General features: G+C 41.9%; 2 protein-coding genes across 2 annotated transcripts in view; one reads left to right on the top strand and one right to left on the bottom strand.

Moving 5' to 3' along the window:
• Positions 1 to 10,932, bottom strand: part of LOC308385884 (DIS3-like exonuclease 1) — a gene marked incomplete at its 3' end in the record, with an annotated part of 11,350 nt that extends 418 nt beyond the window's left edge. The window contains exons 1-8 of the mRNA XM_080865078.1: positions 10,793 to 10,932; positions 8,894 to 9,022; positions 7,270 to 7,391; positions 5,670 to 5,837; positions 3,914 to 3,992; positions 3,631 to 3,804; positions 694 to 863; positions 5 to 160 (exon numbers count right to left, since the gene is read on the bottom strand). Of these exons, the coding sequence (XP_080721204.1) occupies positions 5 to 160; positions 694 to 863; positions 3,631 to 3,804; positions 3,914 to 3,992; positions 5,670 to 5,837; positions 7,270 to 7,391; positions 8,894 to 9,022; positions 10,793 to 10,817 (1,023 nt within the window). The 5' untranslated portion in view covers positions 10,818 to 10,932. The remainder of the gene's footprint in view (positions 1 to 4; positions 161 to 693; positions 864 to 3,630; positions 3,805 to 3,913; positions 3,993 to 5,669; positions 5,838 to 7,269; positions 7,392 to 8,893; positions 9,023 to 10,792) is intronic.
• LOC308386001 (serine/threonine-protein kinase pim-2-like) lies at positions 10,861 to 13,846 on the top strand. The gene is made up of 4 exons (XM_080865269.1): positions 10,861 to 11,058; positions 12,074 to 12,254; positions 12,341 to 12,511; positions 12,601 to 13,846. Exons 1-4 carry the CDS (start codon positions 10,879 to 10,881, stop codon positions 12,690 to 12,692), a joined length of 624 nt encoding a protein of 207 aa, XP_080721395.1. The 5' UTR covers positions 10,861 to 10,878; the 3' UTR covers positions 12,693 to 13,846.
• Positions 13,847 to 14,869: the final 1,023 nt, after the last annotated feature.

The raw sequence follows: 14,869 nt of genomic DNA, 5'->3' as shown, positions 1-14,869 counted from the left end.
GTGCGTCTGAGAAAGGAAGAATATGGATGCAGTTCTCTAGGAGGATGGTCTGGACCTCAGTCTCAAGCTCTCCAGCTCGACCCAAAACCCGTACACTATGGCCGTTGGGATAGAATGACGTGCTTTCCCATGAATCAATGCGCACCACAACTCTGTGGTCCTAGGTGAGGATGAGAAGACAGGGATAGAAATGAGACAGCACTTAGTAAACACTGGTCACACTATGAGACAAAAGCATAATGCTATAGTAACACTAGAGACTGGAGCGCAAACAAGATCGGTGTTGCTATGTGCAATGAATTTGCAATATTGTTGGCTTTGAAATGCTTCTTTGGAAGACGGGGACTAATTCTGCAACTACTCTCAGTCAGTTACTTTTATTTAAAGGGTGCAAAACACCAATCAAATGGTGATAAGATGGTCTGGAGATAGAGTCCTGCTTTTCAAGGCAATCACCTTGAAAGCGTTCATCCAGAGGTTGACAGTGTTGTATTCTCAACCTTTGATCGACCAGTTGGTTGCCGTAACTACTTGTAATTGAACGCTGAATGCAAAATATTCACTGCAATCACTGGAAAAGCAGCGTTTTTTCTTTGTTACAAGGCAGGTGCCGTCCTATTTTTACTCATGTGACTAAGCCATAATGTACATCATGAAAATAAAATCAACCTATAGATGTAAGTCAAGTCAGACCTGCAGAGCTTCAGCCTGTTGAGTACTGATGCGGATTTTAGGAATACGCTGGTCCCAAGGTATGGTCAGTATCCGCTGGGAATTCCTGCTCTGGGACTGAATCCCATCCCTAGTGGGGAAAGTTACCACGTAGTCTCTCCAGTTCCTCTGCAGGATCCCTACAATACGACCTGTGGGGTTAAATGTCAGACATCAGTACAGAGAGACATTTATGGAGTAAGTGAGGATGGACTCGATGATTGCGGTGTAGAATTGCATCATCGTCCGTGTTGGCAGGTTGAATTTCTTCAGCTGCCTCAGGAAGCACATCCTCTGCTGAGCCTTCTTTATGACGGAGGTGACGGAGGCTCCCACTTCAGGTCCTGGGTGATGGTGGTACCCAGGAAGCGGAATGAGTCCACAGAGGTGATGGGGGTGTCAGTCAGGATGATGGGGGGGGAGTGGGGCTGTGTGCTTCCTGAAGCCCACAATAATCTCCACTGTCTTCTGGGCATTCAGCACCAGGTTGTTGTGGCTGCACCAGGACACCAGACGTTCAACCTCCCTCCTGTAGGCAGACTCGTCCCCGTCCGAGATGAGTCCAATAGCGGTGGTGTCATCTGCAAACTTGATTAGCTTGACAGACTGGTGGGTGGAGGTGCAGCAGTTGGTGTACAGGGAGAAGAGCAGAGGAGAAAGAACGCAGCACTGGGGGGGAGCCGGTATATACATATGTACTACATAATTACATATGTGTTCATTCATAGTTTTGATGCCTTCAGTGAGAATCTACTATGTAGAAGTACCAGGCCATGACAGAAAAACCACTAAAAAAAAGGCGTGTCCACACTTTTGACTGGTAGGGGCTTCAGGTGTGCTTAGTGAATACCTCAGGCACCAGAAACCCAAGAAAGAGGAGCAAGAAGAGGAACCATCATGGAAGGACAGGATCCTGCACAGTACCACCAACAGATAAAAGAACTAGCTCACATCCAGAAATCCTACCAGTGGCTGGACTGGACTGAAATAGAGCACAGAGGCACTAATAATGGCAGCACATGAAGCCATAAGTACAAGATCCATAGAGGCTGGGGTCTACCAGACCAGTCAGTCAAGACCCCAGATACAAGCGTAAAGATGCCCCTGAGACAATCCAGCACATAACAACAGGGTGCAAGATGCTAGCAGACATACATGGAACGCCATAACCAAGTGGCCGGCATAGTATAAAGGGAATATCTGTGCCGAGTATGGCCTGGAAGTCCCGAGGTCAAAACGGGAGACGCCCCTTAGTGTGATGGAGAATGACCGAGCTAAGATGCTTCGGGGCTTCCAGATACAGACGGACAAAATGGTGATGGCTAATCGGACATAGTGGTGGTGAACAAGCAGAGGAAGACGGCTGTAGTGACAGATTTAGCAATCATCAGGAACATCAGGACGAAGGAACATGAGAAGCTAGAGTACCAAGGGCTCAGAGAAGAGCTTGAGAAGATGTGGAGGTGACGGTAACAGTGGTCCCCGTGGTAACCTGAGCACTCGGTGCGGTGACTCCCAAGCTAGGCGAGTGGTTCCAGCAGATCCCGGGAACAACATCTGAGATCTCTGTCCAGAAGAGCGCAGTCCTGGGAACAGCAGAGATGCTGCGCAGGACCCTCAAGCTCCCAGGCCTCTGGTAGAGGACCTGAGCTTGAAGGATTGACCGCCCGCAGGGGGGGGAAGTTTTTTGTCCTTAGGACCTCGTGTGTAAAAATAATAACAATAAGAAGGGTTAACAATGGTCAATTGCCTCCAGTTAGATTAAAATGTATTTTATGTGTTGCATATTTTTTTATGTAAAAACACAGGGTGTTCCCATTAGCCAAATTAAAAGTGTGACAAGCTAAAACAGTATTTTTGCACCTGAACTATCCCTCCCTGTTCTAGGTCTGCCACAGCTGAAAAGATTATTGATTATTTGTGCGAGTCCACGTGTATAGTTGCAGGAGTGTTCCTCGCCTTTTGAATACTGGGCCCTGAGTTGTGTGCTTAATTAATTAGTGTTTTTCTTTCTTTCTCTCTTTTGTCATTTGCGAGGTTACACTGGCAAACTTACGGGGCCCCGTCTGTCTCTGTTCTGTTGTGTTTGGTAAAGGGAACTGTATGTTAGTGGAAGCTCAGGATGCGTTCCCTGCCATTTGTGTCTCCTAGACTTAAAACTTTCTTTTGTATTGGACGAAAGAAAAGGTGTCAGACGTAAAAAAAATTCTACAGAAGATGAACAATATCTGCCATGTCATTAAAAAGCAGGAAAAACCAGCAAAGACGTGACACAGAACCTGAGAGATGCATTTGGCCCTTGAGTTGTTCGACGAAACTTCATCGTTATTTGAATCTCTGGAAATGTGGCTGTCAAGAAGCTATTCCCTGACGAATGGAACCATGGAGAAGAGGTTCAGTTGTGCCAAATTACACCAGAACTGTAATAAAAATCAGTAGCAACTTTAAAAAAAGTTTAATTGTGAATGCCTGTCCAGAAAATAGCTTCCAAATGTTATTTCACCCAAATATGTTCTTATAATGTTGCTTCATGCAGGTGATATAAACAAGAATGGTGAATGGACTAATTCTTATACAGCTCTTTTCTACTCTCACCCAATCACCCCATTCACACAAGCACTTCCTTCTATGCGTTTAAGTGCTTACTAAGCAACATTCACACTCACTATACTCCAATGGATGCATCGGAGAGCAACTTGGGGTTAGTATCTTTCCCAAAGATACTCGGCTTGCAGACTCGGGGAGCCACGGATCGAACCATTCATGTGGTTCGATCAAGATGCTTCATTGTTTTCATTACTTATTTGTGAGATATCCTGAACATATTTTAGGCAAATCAGACAGAAAATATAATACACAAAATATCATTAAATACAAAAATAAATCAAATGTGAATGAATGGAGTACAAACATTCCCACCTGTTGGCAGAGGTGTACTCTCATTGTCCTCTCCAGTTTTTTCATCCCCATCAGTCAGGGCTGTGTCCCTCCCTCTCCACTCGTTCTTGGGCAACAACTCCACCACAACCTCGTCCCCATGCACCGCTCTGTTTCGATTTTTTCGACCATACACAAGCACATCCCAAGTCAGATCTAAGATGGATAGGGGGGGTCAAAGTCGGGAGAAGAGATCAGAAACGTCTAGCAAATATAAGTTTAATGTGTCTGTTCCACCTGTTTTGAAAATGTAAGGCGTTTTCACCTGTGCTCTTGGTTGAGAAGTTCTTCGGCCTGACGAAAGCCTCGTTCTGTGCCCGATGCTTGTTAACATTCAGTGTACCCTAGTAAAAAGGAATGAAACAAGACATTTACTCTTCTGCCACTGAGGTTGTGTTAAACAATCTGGTGAAAAACTCCACTGCCTTCTCTTTGTGACATCTCCATACCTGCTCAGGTACAGTTGGGGAAATAATTATCACTGCTGAATTTGTAGGTTTCCTCAGTTACAAAGAAAGAACAATTATTCATGTTATTTCTTTAATGTTAGTTTCATTTAATGGAGAGCGATAGAATATCAACCAAAAACTGTCTGTGAAGGTTCTCAGTCATCCAGGTCATCGTAGTCAAAGGAGCTTGCAAAGAAAAGCGTCTGGACTTCTTTAAGTTGCTTGAAGACGTTTCACCTCTCATCCGAGAAGCTTCTTCAGTTCTAAGGTCAAATGGTGGAGAGTCCCAGATATAAACCTAGAGGGAGTATCCCCCCACAGAGGGACAAAAGGACCCCCTGATGATCCTCTAATCGCCTGAGCCAAGGTGTGAAACTGGGTGTGGGTCCCAATCAGCCAGAGTTTCGGGTGTGTTCATTGTGAAACCTGGCCCCACCTTATCATGCGAATTCCTGAGGTCAGATGGCCCAGGATGTGAGTGGGCGTTAAGGCGTCTGGGAAGGATCTCAAAACTGGATTATAGATGGCAGAGAGTTGGTGTCGTAAGCCCCGCCTCTGTTCAAAGATGGTCGCTCACAGTGGACATAGATGGCTTCTTTCACTCCTCTTTCAAACCATCTGTCCTCTCTGTCCAAAATGTGAACATTGGCATCCTCGAAAGAGTGACCTTTGACCTTTAGACGCAGATGTCCATCTGCCTCAGGAAACTCTTTCTCCCCATCGTCACCCTCTGACTACTCCACTTGATACCAAGAAAAGTCTTACCACTGGCAACAAAGGTCTCTACCCCAAATACTAAGCCATGTTTTGCTTGGGGACTCACTGAAAGTAACTTGCCAATCCCTTTATGACTTTTTAAAATAATAATAATAATAATAATGATGTGTTTTTTCTGTCTCTCTCCTTTAAAATTAAACTGCAAGAAAACTTAGAGACAGTTCATATCTTCTTCATTCAATAACAGTCCTGCTCTTCATCTCATTTTCTTTATTCGTCAGCCCCTCAAATACTCCTACCTCCTCAGCACACTCCCTACACTCATCAGTGTATTTCGTTAGTATAGATTAGTATATGTATTAAAGGTACCTGCAGTTTCTCTGAAAAATGAACAGGCTTAAAGCTACTAAAATATTTAAACGTTGTTCCTGCAGTTGTTTTAAACTCGTGTTTTAAAGAGAGATCCGGTATACTTAAAACAGGAGTTAGAGAATTGTGGATCAATATGTTTGTCATTGCACAAGATGATCAGATCTTTAGCATGAATGCTCACCTCTGTTTTCTACACACACACACATCACTGATCACATCACATGCTCACAGAGACACATTCACATACACACACATCACATGTTCACTCTTGCAGAGACACACGTTCACATGTGCGTGTCTTATCTGTCGCATCATTAATGTTGATGTTTGTGTGACCACTGAAGTTAATAAAAGGGCTTTGAGGGAAGGCTGGAGTTGGGCTAAGATCAGATGAAGACCTTCTCCCCTTGCAGCAAGTAAAAGAAAGCGCTGAGTCAGCGGGGTTTGAGCGTTAGACCCAACAACAGGTTGGTACATTTTTACCTGAATGTAACGTTCAGACTTTATACCAGCCTCCAGGACTTCAGCGGGAAGATGTTCGGGAAACTCTTTCTCCCCATCGTCGCCCTCTGTCTCTTGTTGTGCCTGAGAAATGGAGCTAAACAGTTCATGGGCTGCCTGCAGATCTGACCAGAAGCTTTGCAAATAATCCTGGCAAAGGAAAAACACACAGGTCAAGAAATAAATTACTTCAGTTGGCCTTCTTAGCTCCAGTAACATCCCTTCAAGGGCCTAAGTTTTGGATCCTCTTCCACTTAACCTTATCAGGTTCGAGAAAGAGAAATAGAGTAAAATCTTTCAAATTCACCTCAAATCAACAGCCAGATGCTTAAACCTTTTGATACAGTTAGACGTCCTCAGTATTAGTATTACAATAATAGTTAAATAGATATAAGAACTGGTTTCAGAATAAATAAAGCGAGTTTTTGGAATGGGCTTCCCAAAGCAACAACCTCAACCCTGTTGTTAATTGTTGGACCGTGCTTAAACGCCACGACCGTTTTAGGAAACCAACCAATTTAAATGAATTCTACCAATTCTGGTTGAAAATCTCTGTTTTCAGTGACCGAAAACGCCGTTTACGTGTGGACGAAAGGCGCAAACACATAGAAAAATCTGCGTTTTCAAAAATACCCGGGTACGTATGTTTGGATAAAAATATACAAATCTGGCAGCAATGTATCAAAAATGTATCACAATAGAAAGCGATGTAATATTAATTTCACGGCTACTAGCACGTACTGCTCTTTTTCCTTTAAATAAACATCAGACTTGATATCAGTCCTTATTGAGCAATGAGTTTACTCTCTGACCGACTCGTGTTTGCGGCGTTCCAAACACGTTGCCAAGAGGGAAGATGCAGAGTACCTGTGAAGCCAAACATATAATATCAATACCCATAACATGGCTAAAGGCTGTTTCTAACCTCTCTTCTTTACTTTAACTGTCATTTATTGACCATTTTAAATGGCGATACCAGTGTATCGACAAATAGGTAAAAAGTGTAACTGTTTTTTTCTGACAGAGCTCGGATCAATCAGTGCAATTACAAACAAGGCTGTGACCTTCACCTTTAGCGAAATTCTCATTTACATACTAGTTTAATAGTTTTCTGACTCATTGTCACTGTGTTTTATACAACCACAGCATGCTTGCTAGGCTGACATGAATTGAAAAACAAAGTGCAGCTCTCCGTATGTAAACAGACTAAATGCCACATATATTTACATTTTGTCACTTAACCAAGAAATCATGTGTAATGACCGAAAGTTTGACAACAACCACCAATTTCACTTCTAAGTGAGACTGTTCTAATACTGCTGCCAAAAATGTAAGTGTTTCAAAAACCCATGCCTGCTACATGCTACAATAGTCCCACTGAAGATTAGTGAAATAATACAGACCAACCAACTGTTCCATCATATAGGCTCCAACACAACGACTTTAACACAAAGAGCTGACTTTCAGTTTTAGGTGTTCAAACCACGTGTTTCTCTAAATGCATGATGATAAATCCCTGTAAGGTGGCTACATATAAGAAGCCGATATAGAGTAGATGGTATTATAAAGGTATTTCATATACCTGGACGGAGATGACGTACACTCCAGACGTCAGGCTGCTGAACTGAGCTACGGCCTCAGGATCCTCAGTGATCATCACTATATTCATCATTCCTGCCAGGTGGTTGTAGTACCACACTGCAGCTGAGTACACACACACACACACACACACATTAAATGAACTCACAAGTTTAGCATAAGATGCATGAAAGCAAATTGCCCGCTAAAGCAATAATCTTTAACATATCCCACTAAGTTTTTGCTGTTTTGTAGGTGGAAGTTATGATTTCACACTACTTGTAATTCAAATGGTGCTTCCACAGAAAGAATATAAAAAATAAATAATTGAGTGCCTTATCTATATAATAAACACATTTCATGAGAACACACTGCACTTCTAGCTTCATTTGTTGGCACAACATAAAAGTTTGTCAGATCGTGATTAACATTACAACCAAGTCTCTATTATTAAAAACACTCATTAAATCCTTTTGGTGCTTTTCTCTATTAAACTGGTATAAATATTAATCACTTTTAAGCTGCCATTCACAAGTCCTCCTGACTTCTTTGTTCCTGCACTTGTTTTCTACCTGAAGTGGAGGAAAAACATTTTTGAAAATGTTAAAATGACCCCTTTACCCATTGAACCCCTATTGGGACAAAACACTATGAATGCTCGATTGACATCTTAGCCAGTACGTGTGCTCTAAGTGCCATATGCATCTGCACCGCTGGCCTGTTGCACAATTTGAAAGAAAGTTCAAATGTAATGTTTACATTTTTAAATCTCCCAGATGAATTTTGCACACGTGTGAACTATACATTTATGTCACTTTCACAAAATATTTTTTAAACCCAGAGACTTAACATTTTTAGAAACACAATTTCCTTTCAAGAGTTGCTGAGCAGAAGTAGTCAGCAGGTGCAGTCAAAGACATTTTGTGTGATTGGATGATTATCAGGATGTCCTAAAAGCATCATTTGAAAAACCTTCAGTTAATCCAGTCCAAGAACAAAAGAACATATTTCTCCCATACTGGCTTCCCTGTTAAATCCAGAATTTAATTTAAAATCTTCTTACACAGAAAAGTCTTGAATAATCAAACCCCTTTTACACACCCACTTTACTCTCAGGCTGCGGGCTTATTTGTGGGGTTTACAAAAGTAGAATGGGAGGCAGAGCATCAGCCTTCATGCCCTTTTTTGTAGAACCAGCTTCCTATTTGCACACGGGAGACTGACGCCCTCTCACTATTAAGATTAGGATTAAAACTTTCCTTTTTGATTTATAGTTAGGGCTGGATTGAGTGACCCTGAATCCTCCCTTAGTTACGCTGCAATAGGCAAGATTGGGGACTTCCCATGGTGCAAGTATTTCATCTTTACTGAAGAACTGAATATGTTTTATTAGCATAATCTCCATTATAATTAATGAGATTTACAAATTTCACCTAGTGAAACATGTAACGTCACACTTTGACCCAGAAAAACAAAATGAAGTCAAAGAAGTATAAGTAGAAGAAAAAACATGACAAAGAGGAAAAAATGAGAAAGGAAAAGACTCTATAGACTCTATTTCTATGCTACATGTGCTGCAGCAACTTGACTGTACACTTCAGTGAGTGTGGTAAATAATGAGCACTGACCTGGTCTGCCATTTTTCCTGGCTCTCGCCCTTCTCTCGTGGACAGTAAGAGTACTTCTGAAATTCATTGGCAAACAGCACGCAGTCGTGTCGAGGGTCTTTGACAAGGGTTTGCAGCCGCTTGTAATATCTGCACAAACGCACATTACAAAAACAAGTACATTCAATAAAATCATAAATTACACTCAAGAAAGCCTCTCATTAGTTTGGGAGAATGGTGGGGATGTTAGGAGAACGTTAACCCTGAAGCACGAGGGAGAAAAAATAGACCAACGTATGTTGACTTTTCCTAACATAATTTATGTTCCTTTGTTCATTTTGGCTCATTTTTTAAATTCACTCTTGTTTGTAAAAATCAAAATAAAACAAAGACTTGTCTGTCAGATAATATGCATTAGACCTAAACATAAGATCCTGATCTGAAATTATTGAAAGAGGATGACACCTGGCTTTGTTATCCTTTGAGTTTCACAATAAAAGCCCAGTTGGTGAACTAAAGCAGCAGATTGCTTTTTTCTGAAACATGTTGACTATGTGTGAACACTATACTGCACTAACTTTAACGTGGCACATTTCAGAGTACATGTAGTAGCTGTTTCACACTAAAAATGAACACTTGTACTGATCAAACAGATGAAATAAGAAATAAAGGCCTACAAATGCCCCGATCACTAGTTGAGTTAATATAGATGATGTATAGAAAATTCAGCGATTCTGCAAAGTGAAACTGCAAAGAGAGTCCACGATGAAGCTTTTTTCTCTTTGCTGTGTACGTTAAATTCAATGGAAAACAGTAAGTAGTGATTCAGTATGACAACTCTGTATGTTTCACCAGATGTCCACCTAACGCTATCAAAGTGAAGCCTCATCACATTAATGATGCAACACTCTAAAATGGCTGTGTGAGCACAAATCAGGAATAAACTGGACTGAAACCCGAGTTCACGTGGGACTTCTTATTTACAGTGCTCATCAAGTTTGTCCAAAGCGCTCCTGCATGTTTATGCTGGACACATATTTCAAGTCACAGGCTGCGTCTCTTTCAGCTTTGTCAGCAGAGCTCTGATATAATGAGGCTGACCCCTGGTCAATGTCTACAGACATGTGTAGCTAGGTTAAGCTGGGCACACAGCTAACAGCTTGATTATGAATGCAACTCAACATTTCAAACAGAGCATCAGAATGGGGAGGAAAGTCGTTTAAAAGACTTTGAGCACGGCTGGTTACTGGTTGCAGATGAGCTACTCTGAGCATTTCAGGAAGCAGGTGCCGTGTTTGGGGATAGTTAACAACGCAGACAAGTTGCATTCATTTTAATGACATCACCACTAACTGCATTTTAAGACATGCAGTTAGTGGTGACAGGTTAATTGGAAACACTAAATTGCCCATAGGTGTGAATGCAGAAATGCGAGTGTGAATGGTTGTGTTAGTCCTGTAAGACTGGCTGACACATACCCAGGTACTTATATTCAGGTGAAGAGCAAAATGAACATTTAGGGTACAGCAGAGAGTAATTTGTGTGACAGCTGTAGTAAAACCCAATTTGTGTTTGTCTGTTTAGGTGACTTCCAAGCAAGATACGTGGAGGAGCACCGGCTTGGAGAAGGAGGCTGTGGAGCAGTGTTTGCTGGCTACCGCATAAAGGATCATTTACCAGTAAGTGTTCAGATGGTGGTAGTAAGACAGGCAGTAATGCAGATAAGGGATAATATCGTAAGCTGAGATGTATGCTGTTTTACACCTTTAATGATGTCATACTGAGGAAATGCTCATCAATGCCCTGTGTCTTTTAGGTGGCCATCAAACACATCCCAAAGGGGAAAGTGTACTGCAAAGTGAAGGTAAATGTGCAAGACTTGAATTGTTTTTACATTAGTGGATTGCATGCAGCGTTCACCTGTGGAACGTCTGTGCCTCATCATCCACTTTGTTGAAATATTTCAGGATGATAACGGGAAGAATGTGTCAGTGGAAGTTGCCATCATGCTGAAGCTTGCAGCTGAAGCAGATGGATCAGTGGAAACATCAGCCCCAGTGTCTCTGTTGGAGTGGTTTGACTTTGGCAGAGAGCTGATCCTGGTGATGGAGAGACCTGTCCCCGCTGTGGACCTGGATAAATACATAGAAGAAAATGGAGGATTTTTGCCAGAGGACAAGGCCAAGGCAAGTTGACTTGCCTTAGAAGAGTCTTAGACTGTACATCATTCAATCAAAGCACAGAGTATTAGAGAAACATTAACCCATTGATTGATTATTGTCTTTTTCATCGTTTCCAGGTAGGGCTGGGCTATATCATACCATTCACGGTAATACCGGTGTAATTTTGGGCAACGATAGGAAAATGAAATATCGCGCTAGAATAGGTAAAACGCGCATGCGCAGTGCCTATGTTTACATACGCAGATGGCGGTGACGCAGAAAGAGAAGAGCAAAAGTGGATCGTTGAATGAAACGGATGAACCAGAACTGATTTGTAAAAATGCTGCAACTTTAGTGGTGTGGAACTGGTTTAGCTTTCGTCCGTCAGATACACAACAAAGCACGATTTTTGGTAGCGCATGCTAGCGGGCCGCCGTTATTACCGTGTTGTTTGGAAAATACGGCACACTTAAAATCAATCCTTTGATTTTTCTGAAACTCGACAGTGCCCCTTATAATCCCGTGTGCCTTATGTATGAATTCTGGTTGTGTTTACTGACCTCAAAACGATTTTATGTACACGGCGACTTTGCTAAGCTACAAAGCCGCACCGCTCGATGGATTGTCGGAGCATTACGGCTATCGTAGGCAGGCGCCTCGCGGAGTGATACGTACTGCACCTCAACGTGATATTACCGTATTGTGTGTGTATAACCTCTTTTTAAGCTTTGTGGATATTTTACATGGTTATGCTGAGGATATGTCGGCCAATTTCCACTGGAAATGCCTTTTGGTTAAACTGTCAGCGAGGAATTTGCATTTGCACTGTTACATTTTTATATAACTTTAATGCACATAAAAAAACAGCTGCTTGTTTAAGTGAAAATACATTTATGGGGTTTTTTGCACTAATAAAGTTGTGGCGTTGTAAAGTATTTTGTCTAGTGTCAGTTATATCGTCAGTTATATCGTTATCACAACTTTTCAAATGTATATCGTGATAAATATTTTTGGTCATATCGCCCTGCTCTATTTCCAGGTCATTCTGAAGCAGCTGGTTGATGCTGCGAAGCACCTGGAGGATAAACACATCTTTCACCGGGACATCAAGAGTGAGAACATTCTAATTGAGACCGGCTCAGATGTACCGCGTGTTCGTATCATCGACTTTGGACTGAGCTGCTTTGTTAAGGAGCAGTCGCAGTACCGCGTCTTCTATGGTAACATATTCTGCTCTTGCTCTTCACAGATGTCACAATTTTCGCCTTTTGTTTTAGAAGAAATTGCAATTGTGTCTGTTTATTAGGTACAGAAATTTACTCCCCTCCCGAGTGGTACGGGCGCAGTTGCTACAGGTGTGGACCCACCACGGTATGGCAAATGGGAGTGGTTCTGTACGAAGCGCTTCATGCCGGGGACTTTAACACCACGAGCTTCCTCAAAAAGCGCCTGAAATTCAAAAGACATCTGTCCAAAAGTAAGAAAACGTCACACTTCAAGACTGACTGATGGCTTGGACCACTGGAACTATCATCTTCATGTTTTTTCTCTTTCCTTTCTTTCCAGACTGCCGGGATTTCTTGGACGCGTGTTTAACCAAAGTCCCGGAGACGCGGCCGACGCTGGAGGAGCTACAGCATCACACTTGGCTGAGATAAGCCTATCACACACACACACACAAACACACACAATTCAGACGTTATCATTTATGTGTGATGTATGAATTACCTTTCTTTTTTTCAGGAAATAATTTTTTTTAATTGGCCCACTTTAAATTTCAGTGTTTTGGAATTCCTGTAACCCCCCCCAGCCATCCCAGGAAAGGGGATCTCTCTTTGAATGGGCTTTCCCGAGGTTTCTTCCCGTCAGTCTGGCCCCCCCAGGGGAGTTTTTCCTCGTCTTCATAGAGAGCTTGGGCTGGCTCAGGAGCTCCATCAAAACTGTCTTTATTTAATTACTCTAATGTAATCATATACTTTAAAGTAATCAAATAAAAGACAGTAAAAATCTGAAGACTTGAAGTAAACTTCCATTAAAATAAAACTTGTTTAATTCATCTTTGCTGAGGATACTGTGTTATTACTATTTCAAGGATTATGTCAGAACACCGGATACTGGTACCCATCCCTACCCATCACTAGGGAACAGAACAAACCAGACATCAATTACAACAAAAATGACACTGACCCAGCCAGCATGACTCGTCTGCCTTAAGAAATGTTTAGCAATATTACAAATTGGGTGATATGCCTTAAAGTAGCTTCTCATGTGTTCAGCATTGTCAAAGGCTACATTTTAATTAAAACCACAATCTAGTAATGTTCTGTCTTTAACCTTCCTAATTTGTTTTTTGTCCTAACCTAATACTAAATTGCCAGTGAAAACAAAAGTTACATAAATAAAGAAGAGTAAAGAAAATTACGGTCTTTTTTATTGTAACAGTTTACCAGTGTACAGTTTGGTTTGTGACATATCTATCTAATAGACTCCAATTTGTGCATGTAAATGGAGAGTCCTCTTCACACACTGAGGTTAATTATGGAGTTCCACAGGGTTCAGTGCTAGGACCAATTCTGTTTACATTATACATGTTTCCCCTAGGCAGCATCATTAGAAGACATAGCATAAATTTTCACTGCTATGCAGATGACACCCAGCTCTATCTGTCCATGAAGCCAGATAACACACACCAATGAGTTACACTGCAGGAATGTCTTAAAGACTTAAAGACCTGGATGGCCGCTAACTTTCTGCTTCTTAATTCAGATCAAACTGAGGTTATTGTACTCGTCCCTGAAAAGTTTAGAAATATGGTATCTAACCAGATCCTTACTCTGGATGGCATTACCTTGGCCTCCAGTAACGCTGTGAGGAACCTTGGAGTCATTTTTGACCAGGACATGTCCTTCAACGCACATATTAAACAAATATGTAAGACTGCGTTCTTCCATTTGCGCAACATCTCTAAAATTAGAAATATCCTGTCTCAGAGTGACGCTGAAAAACTAGTTCATGCATTTATTGTGTGAATGTGTGTGTGAATGGGTGGATGACTGGATATGTAAAGCGCTTTGGGGTCCTTAGGGACTAGTAAAGCGCTATATAAATACAGGGCATTTACCATTTATTACTTCCAGGCTGGACGACTGTAATTCATTATTATCAGGATGTCCAAAAAACTCACTGAAAAGCCTTCAGCTGATCCAAAATGCTGCAGCAAGAGTCCTGACAGGGACTAGAAAGAGAGAGCAGATTTCTCCTGTTAAATCCAGAATTGAATTCAAAATCCTGCTCCTCACATACAAGGTCTTAAATAATCAGGCCCCATCTTATCTTAATGACCTTGTAGTACCATATCACCCTATTAGAGCACTTCGCTCTCGCTCTGCAGGCCTACTTGTTGTTCCTAGAGTATTTAAAAGTAGAATGGGAGGGAGAGCCTTCAGTTTTCAGGCCCCTCTTCTGTGGAACCAGCTTCCAGTTTGGATTCAGGAGACAGACACTATCTCTACTTTTAAGATTAGGCTTAAAACTTTCCTTTTTGCTAAAGCATATAGTTAGGGCTGGACCAGGTGACCCTGAATCCTCCCTTAGTTATGCTGCAATAGACGTAGGCTGCCGGGGATTCCCATGATGCATTGAGTTTTTCCTTTCCAGTCACCTTTCTCACTCACTATGTATTAATAGACCTCTCTGCATTGAATCATATCTGTTATTAACCTCTGTCTCTCTTCCACAGCATGTCTTTATCCCATCTTCCTTCTCTCACCCCAACCGGTCGCAGAAGATGGTCCCGCCCCTCCCTGAGCCTGGTTCTGCTGGAGGTTTCTTCCTG

The sequence above is a fragment of the Rhamphochromis sp. 'chilingali' genome (assembly GCF_963969265.1).
Source record: "Rhamphochromis sp. 'chilingali' genome assembly, chromosome: 18".
In the NCBI taxonomy this organism is placed as follows: domain Eukaryota; kingdom Metazoa; phylum Chordata; class Actinopteri; order Cichliformes; family Cichlidae; genus Rhamphochromis; species Rhamphochromis sp. 'chilingali'.
This window is presented reverse-complemented; position numbering and strand designations above follow the sequence as displayed.

What these genes read in the sequence shown, in the direction of transcription:
- LOC308386001 (XM_080865269.1), top strand. Translation starts at nt 10,879, where the DNA reads ATGCTGAAGCTTGCAGCTGAAGCAGATGGATCAGTGGAAACATCAGCC. An exon ending in TGCCAGAGGACAAGGCCAAG is followed by an intron (nt 11,059 to 12,073) that starts GCAAGTTGACTT and finishes CTCTATTTCCAG; the next exon opens with GTCATTCTGAAGCAGCTGGT. An exon ending in GCAGTACCGCGTCTTCTATG is followed by an intron (nt 12,255 to 12,340) that starts GTAACATATTCT and finishes TCTGTTTATTAG; the next exon opens with GTACAGAAATTTACTCCCCT.